The following is a 12,392-nucleotide window of genomic DNA, read 5'->3' as shown; positions in this document are numbered from 1 at the left end:
AAAAAACTAACTTACTCTATATTGTAGTGCGATGAATATGATCCACTTTTAAATAAAACTTACGAATTTGAATCTTGAAAATAACTTTTTTTTATAAAAAAATACTTCTTTCTTTTATTGAATCTTACAACCTAAAATCCGAATTAATTGAAGCTACCATACGGATGCACAATGTCAGATATAAGCAAAAAAGAAGAAAACATTAAACCTATAGTAGGTAAGTTAAATGGAAAAGGCAAAGGAAAAGGAAAAGAAAGTGGTGTCCACGCGCCGAGGATGAAGGTGGGTAGAAGGCAGTTCACAATCCATTTTCTTTCCATTTATAGTACAGTAGGGACAAGTGGTAAATGAGGTCGGGGGGACCAAAATAGAAGGAAAGTGGATAACGCCGAATCTTTTTTTATACCTATCAGATAATATTAAATTTGAAAGGATTATATATATTTATAGTCCCTTTCTTCTTATCCTTTTCCTCTATCTTCCCACAACATTCCCAACTTTGTAACCTTATTTTAAGGTAGTGTTGCTTATCAATTCCTTCACCATATTCAAAACACTGTTTAGCTAATTTTAATTCATTTAACATAGAGAAATTTGTATTCTGTATGTTGGATTTTTGTTACTTAGATGATGAGTCTGAAAATGGGTTCAGTTTCTTACAACCAACAAAACAACCATGGGATCATGGTTGAGCAAAATCAAGATTCTCTGTGTACTGATTCTTCTTCAGAAGTTTCTAGTAATTTCTCGTCGTCTGCAGACGACGAGTTGTTTGGTGAAGAAGAGGGAGAAGAAGGAAACTTTTCTTCTTCATCTTCTGATCCAACTTCTCCTAATTCTTCTGGTAGTTCAAGTCATGAGCGCACAACGGGAGCTTTGCAAAATATGTCCTCTCTTCTTCAAAAACTTCCCTTCAAGTAAGAACCGTTTTTATGGTCTTATTTTTTAATTTTTTTTTTAAGTGGTTAACTTTTATATACGTTACTACACAACCGTCCATAATAAATTGGCTTAGTAATGAAAATTCTATCCGTTTACTTTTATTTATTCACTGTACTAAAAATATATTTTTACTTTTATTCTTTTATTTTAGCAAATAAAAGAGAAAGATAATTTTTTTTGTTGTGTTCCTCTTATCACTTAACTACTTATTTTTTTAATTTTTTTGAAATGCTATTATTATTAAGGATTATATAATAAAATATATATTATAGTTATTATTTTTTTTAAGGGCGTGAAAAGTTAAGTATTGACTAGTAAAAATGAAAGGAGGGAGTATGGGTTGAGATTATGTTCTACTGATGTTACTACGACTGTTTTAGGACATATGTTTTTTTTAGGATTCTTTAAGTTCTATCATAGATTCGTCAATTATATAAAAATATTTATATAACTTTTGGTAGTAGTATTTTTTATATTTATTTTTATTTGTACAATATTAATCTAATATAGTGCTATGATGATGTTCAGATTTCGAGAATCAAACCAGTTATTCATGGATCATAATTTTTCATGTCTTTCAAATAATTTAAATTATTAATTATTGTGGTTTGTACTATTTTTTACGTAATTTTTAAATAATTAAAAGATTGTATATCCAAATATACGATCAAAATTAATTAAAAAGTTTGAAATCTGGAAACACAAAAAGTGTCACGTAAACAGAGATAGATGGAATAATTTTATGTGGAACGACATGGTTAGTGAAAAGTTATTCCAAATTGTTTGAGATTGATACATATATGTTGTATTGAACCTGTTGATTGATATAATACGTATAAATATTTTTTTGAACGGTCAACTATATAACCTAAATCCTTTCTAAATATTTTTCTCGTATATTTTACGGAGATGCTAATTGTTGTGTTGGTTAAATAGGAGAGGATTGTCAAAGCATTACAATGGAAAATCACAATCATTCACCTCTTTATCAAATGTGAGTAGCTTAGAGGACTTGGCCAAACCTGAAAACCCATACAACAAGAAACTCAAATCATGCAAAAGCTATGGAGTATTTTTGGAAGGTTTTAAATCAGATCATCACCAGTCTCCTCCTACAAGAAGAGGCAGCAGTTCTTCAAAACTCAACTCAAAGAAAACAAACAGAGTTGGATCATATTCATCACTTAGGGGAAGGAGAAATGGTAGCTTTCTTGGAAATAATAATAGACCTCCTGTTCCTCCACATAGATCAACTAGTTTTACTAATCCAACCCCTTTATTTGCTTGACGTTTTTTTTTTTTTTTTTTTCAATTTTTCTTAAAAGAGTTCACCAAATGTATTTTAATCTGTGTTCTTGTTTGGTTGATCGCTTTGATCTTCAATGTCTAAACGAAGAGTCTCTTTTGTGTTTTCTGTCCTTCTACAAGCGGAAGACATGTTCAAGCAAAATAACCATCAAATGCTAATTGATGTTGAAATAGAGTTCTTACAAAAGTATTTTTATTATCGGATGAGGCCGAATTAAAACTTGGAGATTGTATTTTCGAATGGATGACTTGATTCCTCTTCTTCCACTTAGTGCTCGGGAAATAAAAATGAAAATCTAGGCACCGAGTATAACATAAGCGAAAGTAAGATATATCGATAGATTCAAAGTAAGTGTAATTTTATTTTGTTATATTCTTTATACGTATATTCTCTTCTGTTGGGAATAAATTCCCCACAGAAATAATATCAATGGTAATAAAAGTGGAATAATAACGTAGCACTGAGATATGATAATTAACAAGAATAAAATAGTAACAACGACACCAAGATTTTTACGTGAAAAATCCTTTTGAATAAGGGAAAAAATCACGGCCCCGAGATGAGCAATCGATATCACTATAGCAAAGAATTTTACACTTTGTAGATCCGAGTAAAACACTCTAAAGATCACTACAACACTCAAAAGAAATAACCCTCTTTTGATATTCCACCTCACTACAATATCGCGTACTTTCTATTTTTCTCACAGACTATTTTTTTATACCTTGTCTGTGATGCCTCACTCATTCTCTCTCTCTTTGTTGGTGTGTAGAAATGAGAGCCGAAGCTCTCCTTTTATAAGCGGAACCTCATTCTCTCACGCCTACTATATTTGACATTTTTTCTTCTGCAGATTTGCAAATCCCATAGCCTAAATCTCATAGCCTATCAATGTTGACAATGCAGAAAAAAAAAAGTGGCTTCCAATCAAAGGAAGAAAGTTATCTTCCTTAATTTATGGGATGGACCCCACAAATCTCCCCCTCCAGTCTCATTCACCTGAAGGAGGTAACACCGGAGGTTCTAGTTCGAGTGCATGCCGACAAGTTCTTTGCATAGCTTAAACTTGTCTCTTGGTACTACCTTGGTCAGCATATCCGCAGGATTCTCACTTGTATGGATCTTCTTGACCCGCATAGATCCATCCTTTATCCTTTCTCGAATCAAGTGATATCTCACGTCGATATGCTTCGTCCTTGCATGATACATGGTGTTTTTTCTCAGGTCTATTGCACTTTGACTGTCACAATAGACGACATACTCAATCTGATGTAATCCAGGCTCTCGAAGGAATCGTTTCAGCCAAACCATCTCCTTGCGAGCTTCAGTAGCGGCAATATACTCTGCTTCAGTTGTAGAGAGTGCAACACACTTCTGCAACTTCGACTGCCATGATATAGCTCCCCCTAAAAATGTGAACAGGTATCCTGTAGTAGATTTACGATTATCAAGATCACCTGCCATATCAGCATCCGTGTAGCCCTTCAAGATTGGATCAGATCCTCCAAAACACAGGCAATCTCCTATAGTACCTATTAGATACCTGAGTATCCACTTGACTGCTTCCCAATGTTTCTTTCCAGGATTTTCAAGGAATCTGCTAACAACACCGACTGCATGAGCAATATCAGGTCTGGTGCATACCATTGCATACATCAAGCTTCCGACTGCTGAAGAATAAGGAACTCTAGCCATGCTCCCTTTCTCCTCTACTGTTGTAGAACACATCTTCTTGCTCAACTTTAGATGACTAGCAAGAGGTGTGCTGACTGGCTTAACATTCTTCATGTTGAAGCGTTCCAGTACAAGTTCAATGTACTTCTCTTGAGACAGCCACAACTTTCTGCTTGTTCGCTCTCGAACTATATTCATACCCAGAATTTGTTATGTTGGGCCCAAATCCTTCATATCAAATGACTTAGACAGATCTCCCTTCAACTTTGCGATCAGCCATCTGGTTTTTCCTACAATTAACATGTCATCCACATACAACAACAATATAATAAAGTTATTCTCAAAAACTCTTTTGAAGTATACACATGGATCAGAATAAGTCTTTATGTATGTTTGACTTTTCATGAATGAGTCAAACTTCTTGTACCACTGCCTTGGTGCCTGCTTCAACCCATAAAGACTTTTATTCAGGTTGCACACTATGTGTTTTCTTTCAGCTACTTCAAATCCTTTTGGCTACTCCATATAGATCTCCTCTTCTAAATCTCCGTGAAGAAATGCAGTTTTCACGTCCAACCGCTCCACTTTAAGATCTAGGCTAGTTGCTAAGCTCAAGATTGTTCGAATATAAGTCATTTCGACAACAGGTGAGAAAATTTCGTCAAAATCAATACCTTTCTTCTGTTCGAAGCCTTTAACCACCAATCGAGCTTTGTATCTGACCAACTTTCCATTTCCATCTTTCTTGATTTTAAAGACCCACTTACATTTGAGTGGTCTTTTACCCTTCGGAAGTTCAACCAGCTTGTAAGTGCCAATTTTCTGTAGAGATTCCCTCTCTTCTTGCATGGCTTTCATCCACTGGTTCTTTTCTGGATGGGACAACACCTCCTTAAGACTTTTTGGCTCCCCCTCATCACTGATGAGGACATACTCTGTGGCAGGGTACCTGCATGACTCTACCCTTGGCCTTTCTGATCTCCTCAGAGGTTGAGGTTGTTCTTCTCCCTGAGTGGGGTGCTCCACTTGCTCGACATCATCATCAAGTTGCTCCCCCTGCTCAATAACCTCACCAGGTTGCTCCCCCTGCTCGGCAACCTCGTCGGTCCTACTTTCTGCACTTGTGGGATTGTTAGAAGTAGGAGGAATAGTAACTAGGTTAGGAATTATACCATTTTTGGCCTTCTCTAGCATATCGTCAGCAGTTCCAATTTTACTTTCTCGAAAGACTACATCTTTGCTTCTGATGACCTTCTTCTTTACAGGATCCCACAATCTGTATCCGAACTCTTTATCTCAATATCCTATGAATATGCAAGGAACAGATTTATCATCCAGCTTTGTTCTCTTCTCCTTTAGTACATGTGCAAAAGCTCTGCAACCGAACACCTTCACATGCGAGTAGGACACCTCTTTGTTGGTCCAAACTCTCTCTAGGATGTCAAACGCCAACGGAACTGATGGACTCCTATTGATTAGGTAACAGGCTGTCTGAACTACTTCACCCCAGAATGACTTAAGCAGTTTAGTCATTCTGAGCATGCTTCTCACCTTCTCCACAATTGTGTGGTTCATCCTTTCGGCTACGCCATTGTGTTGTGGGGTTCCAGGAACTGTCTTTTCATGTCTGATCCCATGGCTCGAATAGTACTCTTCAAATTCCCTTGAAGTGTACTCACCTCCGTTGTCACTTCGGAGACACTTTAGCTTTTGGCCCGTCTCCCTTTCCACCATAGCATGAAACTTCTGGAAAACTTGAAACACCTGATCTTTGGTTTTCAAAATATAAACCCATAATTTTCGTGAAGCATCATCAATAAAAGTAATAAAATATTTGTTACCGCCCATCGATTCAATTTCCATTGGACCATAAACATCAGAATATACCAAATCAAGTATATTCAATTTTCTTTGAGACGATGTCTGAAATGAGACTCTGTGCTGCTTACCAAACAAATAGTAGTCACAGGGTTTTACCGTTGTACCTTTGGCATAAGAAATGAGTGATTTCTTGGCAAGAATATGCAATCCCTTCTCGCTCATATGGCCCATTCGTTTGTGTCACAAATCTGCAGAAATCTCATCTTGTGCCGCGTTCAATTCACCTTGGCATATTTCTGCATTTTTCCTGTACAACGTGCCATGAGCAACTCCCTTTGCAATCACCAATGATCCCTTGGTGAGCCTCCACTTTTGATTTGCAAAATAGTTCTCGTATCCATCTCGGTCTAAAGCAATTCCCGAGATCAAGTTCATTCGCAAATCAGGTACATGTCGCACGTCCTTCAGAACCAATGTGCATCCGACATTTGTCTTGATACAAATGTCACCAATCCCCGCAATCTTTGAGTAACTTGTGTTACCCATTCTCACAAGGCCGAAATCACCTGCTACATATCTGCAAAAAAGATCTCTTACCGGTGTGGTATGGTAAGATATTGTTGTATCAACCACCCATTCCGACTCTGGGCCTGATAAGTGCATGCATTCCTCTTCCTCGTTATACAGAGGACAACATTATCATTATTTTGCACCATGGTGGTTGTGTTGTCGTCATTCTTCTGGCCACTAGTTTCACCTTTGCCCTTCTTTGGATTTGGGCAATCTCTTTTAAAGTGACCTGGCTGATCACAATTGTAGCAATTTTTAGCTCTTAATTTGGATTGGTTCTTAGACTTCCCACGAGCTCCAGATCTACCATAGTTGCTCGAACTCCTTTAATAACTCCTGCCTTTACCTTCTGTGATGAGAGCATGTCCTTGATTTTCAGGCTTCTTTCTCATCTTCTCATTAAGTAAAAGAGCCGATGTGACATCTTTCAACTCAATGGTAGTCTTACCGTGCAGGATGGTTGTTGCCAGATTATCGTACAAAGATGGCAACGAGTTCAACAGCAAGATGGCTTTATCTTCTTCCTCGATTTTTTACTTCGAGATTGGTGAGCTGTGTGATTAGTCCGTTAAACACATTTAAATGTGACAAAAAATTCGTACCTTCACTCATGTGTAGGGTGTATAGCTGCTTCTTCAGGTACAATTTATTTGTTAGTGTTTTGGACATGTATAGGCTTTCCAACCTTGCCCAAATGCCACATGTGGTGTCTTCATCAATGATGTTATTTACCACATCATCTAATAAGTGCAACCTGATTGCACTAGTAGCCCTTTCATCCAAGTCAACCCAATCCTCAGCTTTTATGGTATCAGGCATTTTGGCATCATCATCTAGAACCTTGTGTAATCCTTGTTGGATGAGCAGATCTCCCATCCTTCTTTGCCATGTTGAGAAACCGCTATCTCCATTAAATTTTGCTACCTCGTACTTTACTCCGGCCATTTTTATTTTTCACCGAGTATAGTACTACCGATAGTGAATAGTATTTTTGTGAACGAGCAGAACTTGTGCTCTGATACTAGTTGTTGGGAATAAACCCCCCACAGAAATAATATTCACGGTAATAAAAGTGGAATAATAACGTAGCACCGAGATATGGTAATTAATAAGAATAAAACAGTGACAACGACACCAAGATTTTTACTTGGAAAATACTTTTGAATAAGGAAAAAAATCACGGCCCCGAGACGAGCAACTGATATCACTATCGCAAGGAATTTTACACTTTGTAGGTCCGAGTAAAATACTCCAAAGACCACTACAACACTCAAAAGAAATAACCCTCTTTTGATATTCCCACATCACTACAATATCGCTCACTCTCTATTTTTTTCACAGACTATTTTCTTATACCCTGTCTGTGATGCCTCACTCTTTCTTTCTCTCTTTGTTGGTGTGTAGAAATGAGAGTCGAAGCTCTCCTTTTATAGACGGAACCTCACTCTCTCACGCCTACTATATTTGACATTTTTTCTTCTGCAGATTTGCAAATCCCATAGCCTAAGTCGCATAGCCTACCAATGTTGACAATGCAGGACAAAAAAAGTGGCTGCCAATCAAAGGAAGAAAGTTATCTTCCTTAATTAATGGGATGGACCCCACACCTTCGAGATAAAAATAATAATTTAGTTGAATTAACCGTAAGAATTACTGCCTTAATTAGCAAAAGAATTAACCGTAAGAATTACTGAATGGTCATGATTATATGTGAAATAAGTCCTTGGTTAAAAAATATTGATAATGATTAGGAGTATTTTGAAAATAATGAAGGCCCTCCTAAGATAAATACTATAGTAGAGCAAAAGTTTTTCTCGAGTTAATGAAATCAACAGCTTGTATTCCTCGTAAGAAATGAAGCTATTGCTCTATGAAAAGATCAAATAAGGTTGACTATAAAGAGTTTTGTAGAGATTATTAAAAGAATAAGTGTGATTAACCTTCTAAAATTTTGAGATTATGATGTTTTGATATACGTCGACTCATTGAAATCTATACTTCTGCAACTACCAAATTCGATGAGATATATATTCACTGCACTTTCATAAATGCCCAAACTAACATCCAACTTAACAGTCGCGCATTTTTTTCTCCAAAATACAATTTAATTAATTCGAGAATTTATTCATGAAAAACAACTAAACATAATTCGCAACTTAATTCATACATGTTTGTTTTCCAAAAAGATTTGAAACAAAAAATATTAATACTGGCCCCGTCTAATTTGTTGAATCGGGCTCTCTGTGTTGTGCAACATGGATCTAAAATTTTTAAGGATTTTTATTGGGTTTATTTTTTAACTTTTAGCCAATTCAAGAAACTATTTACATTCGGTATCCGAAAAAATGGATAAAATTTATATTATTTTTGTATATAACATACAAAATGTATATATATACAAAATATATATTTTTTTGCTATTATTTTGAGAGCGGCTATACAGTGTTATTTTTCCATTTTTTTAATTTAGTTATACTATATTATAAATTATATTACCCCTGCTAAATAGCTTTTTATTTAATTACCTCTAATGAGTAAATTCCACTCTAGCCAAGAATTTGCCTCAAGAGAAGTAGGAACGAATCCAGGATTTTGAGTTTTGTGGACGCAGAGTATTTGTCTATTTGTACACAAATGGTGCATATTTTTTATTTTTATCATGAATAAGTAATGGGTGTAGTAATACTCTACGTATTACTCATCTTAGCACTGTAGAGTTAAAAAAAAAAGGGACAAACGAATTATTACAAAATCTACATTGTTAGAATACAGGTTGGTGTCGAAATCTTAAAAAGGAAAATGGAGAGCAATATACTATACAAAAAGGTACTACTAATATTTATATAAATAAAATTAGGTAAACTAATCAAATTAACATGTTAATTAAGAATATAGTGTTTTTTTTAATGATGTGGGATTGGAAAGTTTTCAATCAAGTCGAGACGCATCTAAAATGTAAAGAATACGAGTATTATTTTTTAAATAAGACGAGAAAAAGGTTATTCTTACTGTGAGGATAAAAGATGAGCTGGATGATATATCGTGAAAGTGCCAAAAGAATTACTTCGTAATAGCATATGTTATACATCATTGTTCTTTATATTTCACAATTTTCCAATTTTTTTTTTTTTGATATTATATTGCTCACCTTTGCAGCAACAAGTAAATTTTGAAATACAAAAGGTATTCATTTATTAAAATGTTATATGCAATATAAAAAAAAGATATTTTTTTATATCTTTTTTGAATTGCCAAACTTATCACAGGCTCGACTTTCTGATCATACACAATTAAACAAAGATAAAGTTACTGCCCGAAAACAATCTAAGAGAGAGATGCATGTCATAGACGCACCCTAAGTTAAAAGACATGCTCAAAAGCTTCTCAATGTATATTTGTATACGGTCGAAATAGATTTCGGTCTTCCTATGTTTGATCGAGTTCGAATGGTAAGCATTCAGAGTGGGATTTCGGGATGAGTTCCGAAGACAGTACAAACGAGCCTCGAGTTCTAAAGACTGATCGAGGAGTCGGCTCGATACTATTATCGAGCCCATGACCAAATCGATCCGCAAGACGTTGCTTTGAGATCGGAAATGTGCTACACCCACCCCGAAGGTCAAACTCAAGCCAAAACCAAGGGCTCGACCCAATAACAAGTTCGAGCCAGTATCGAGCTCGCAGGTAAGAGCCGTTACAACCGCACTAAGGGAGAGAATCTTGGCGGGAATCGAGAAAGAGATAATTCATCATGGATCCTCCACTATATGCTTTGTTTTATTATAAATAAAGTAGGATCCCTCTACTATAAGGGGGGAAGGGGGGAGGGGAATCCTTGTAAGCATAGGGCACCTCATACACTGTAACAAAAGATTACTTCTCACATTGAAAGATATCTCCTTGTGCTTGTTTTACCTTATCTTATTCATTCTTTTTTGCTCACTATTCTCATTCTCATAGTCAGGAATACACATATTTCTATTTTTCTATATGATTTGTATCAAATTGTATCGCATATCCTTAGAACCATACACAAATTTAATGTTATTTAATTTTTCGGGTAAACAGTTTGGTGTCCACCGTGGGACTAAGGGTAACTGTGGTTGTTTGATACAAATCTACAATACACACCAGTTTACAACTTCGAATAAGCAATGGCTTTACCTATCGACCACGAAGCCGGGCTTCAAGATAAAACCAACAACTTGGTACTCGGGGCCGGAAGGCCACTTGGCGATGGAACTGAAGCTCGAATCTAAGTACCTGAAATTCGAGCCGAAGTACCGCTAGATGTCAATTCGCAAGTGGCTCTCGAGGCGAACCAACGTTCCGAACCGGAAAGAAGCGTTCAGGGCGGAACTCGATCCGTAGCTCGAGACACCTATAACGTGGCAGAAATCGGAGTCAGCTTACGTATGATCTTCGAGATGTTACAAGTCCAACAAGTAGCTATAGCTCAGTTGTAGAGCCAAACTCATATACAAAGCAAGCCGGATCCCAATCCGCTACGAGAAATCACCCCTAGAACGGAGCCCGCCATAGTGAAGTCAAACGAGCAAGAATCGGGGACCACTCCCGAGATTACTAAATTGCTCGAGGAACTCACAAAACGAGTCGAAACCAACAACAAGAGAGTGGAAACATACAATGCCAGAGTCGATCAGATCCTGGGAGCTCCACCAATGATAAAAGGGCTGGATTCGAAAAAATTCATACAAAAGCCTTTTTCCTCGAGTACGGCCCCAAAACCAATCCCCAAAAAATTTCATATGCCCGAAATACCCAAATATAATGGCATGACCGATCCTAACAAACACGTCACCTCTTACACATGTGCCATCAAGGGTAACGATTTGGAGGACGATGAGATCGAATCCGTGTTGTTGAAAAAGTTCGGGGAGACCCTCCCGAAGGGAGCGATTATTTGGTATCACAATCTGCCGCCAAATTCCATCGATTCTTTTGCCATGTTAGCAGATTCGTTCGTAAAGGCACATGCTGGTGCCATAAAGGTTGCAACAAGGAAATCAGACCTCTTTAAAGTAAAGCAAAGGGGTAATGAAATGCTGACGGAATTCGTATCCCGATTTCAAATGGAATGCGTGGAATTTTCACCGGTCACAGACGATTGGGCCGTCCAAGCTTTCACCCAAGGGTTGAACGAGCAAAGTTCGATAGCATCACGTCGGCTGAAGCAAAATTTGATCGAGTATCCAGCAATAACTTGGGCAGATATACACAACCGATATCAGTCAAAAATTAGGGTCGAAGATGACCAGATGGGAGCTCCGTCTGGATCCATGCATCAGAACAGGACAGCTACTAAAAACCAAAGGGAGATCGACAGAAAACAAAGGTCGAACAGAGACCGATATCAACCGTACGTCACAAATTGGATGAACAACAGTTCAAAATGCAATACCGCTCGGAAAAATTGAAGGAGTGATCGAGGGCATAATTCTCTGGGACTTATGAGCAAGAGTGGCTTTGATAAATATGTTGATCCTCTAGAAGCACCTCGGTTATCGGAATATAACTTCAGCATTGATGCATCCGCTATCGTATCGTCTATCGGACGTATCAAAGACACTAAATGGCCTCGACCCATACAGATTGATCCTGCCCAAAGGAATCCCAATCAAATGTGTGAATATCATGGTACCCATGGCCACAGAACGGAAAATTGCAGGCAACTAAGAGAGGAAGTAGCCCGGTTATTTAACAAAGGCCACCTTCGAGAATTTTTAAGCGATAGGGCGAGGAACCATTTTAAAAAGAGGGATTTCGGCAAGTAAAACAAGTAGGAAGAACCACAGCACGTCATTCACATGATCATCGGCAGTGCCGATACCCCTCAGGGACCAATGCTTAAACGTACATCAATTGTGAGGGAAAAGCGATCTCGAACTCATGATTACACACACATAGGAACTTTGTCCTTCAATGATGAAGATGAAGATGCAGAAGGGGTCATACAACCTCATAACGATGCACTGGTAATATCCGTACTCATGAATAAAACTAAAGTTAATTGATTGATCCAGGTAGCTCGGCCAACATCATCAGATTGAAAGTC

At 37.3% G+C, this 12,392-nt stretch overlaps 1 protein-coding gene across 2 annotated transcripts; it reads left to right on the top strand.

The window, feature by feature from the left end:
* Positions 1-468: 468 nt before the first annotated feature.
* LOC104107670 (protein OXIDATIVE STRESS 3) lies at positions 469-2,354 on the top strand. Of its 2 annotated transcripts, XM_070185785.1 has the most exons (3): positions 469-917; positions 1,879-2,051; positions 2,085-2,354. In XM_070185785.1, the coding sequence occupies exons 1-3, from the start codon at positions 628-630 to the stop codon at positions 2,228-2,230; spliced, it is 609 nt and encodes a 202-aa protein (XP_070041886.1). In that variant the 5' UTR covers positions 469-627; the 3' UTR covers positions 2,231-2,354. The 2 variants fall into 2 exon arrangements, with proteins under 2 accessions (XP_070041886.1, XP_009614829.1); XM_009616534.4 differs by having other exon boundaries at positions 470-917; positions 1,879-2,354.
* Positions 2,355-12,392: the final 10,038 nt, after the last annotated feature.

This window comes from Nicotiana tomentosiformis, chromosome 9, assembly GCF_000390325.3.
Source record: "Nicotiana tomentosiformis chromosome 9, ASM39032v3, whole genome shotgun sequence".
Taxonomy (NCBI): domain Eukaryota; kingdom Viridiplantae; phylum Streptophyta; class Magnoliopsida; order Solanales; family Solanaceae; genus Nicotiana; species Nicotiana tomentosiformis.
Note: the sequence above shows the minus strand (reverse complement) of the source record. Positions and strands in the feature narration are given on the sequence as shown.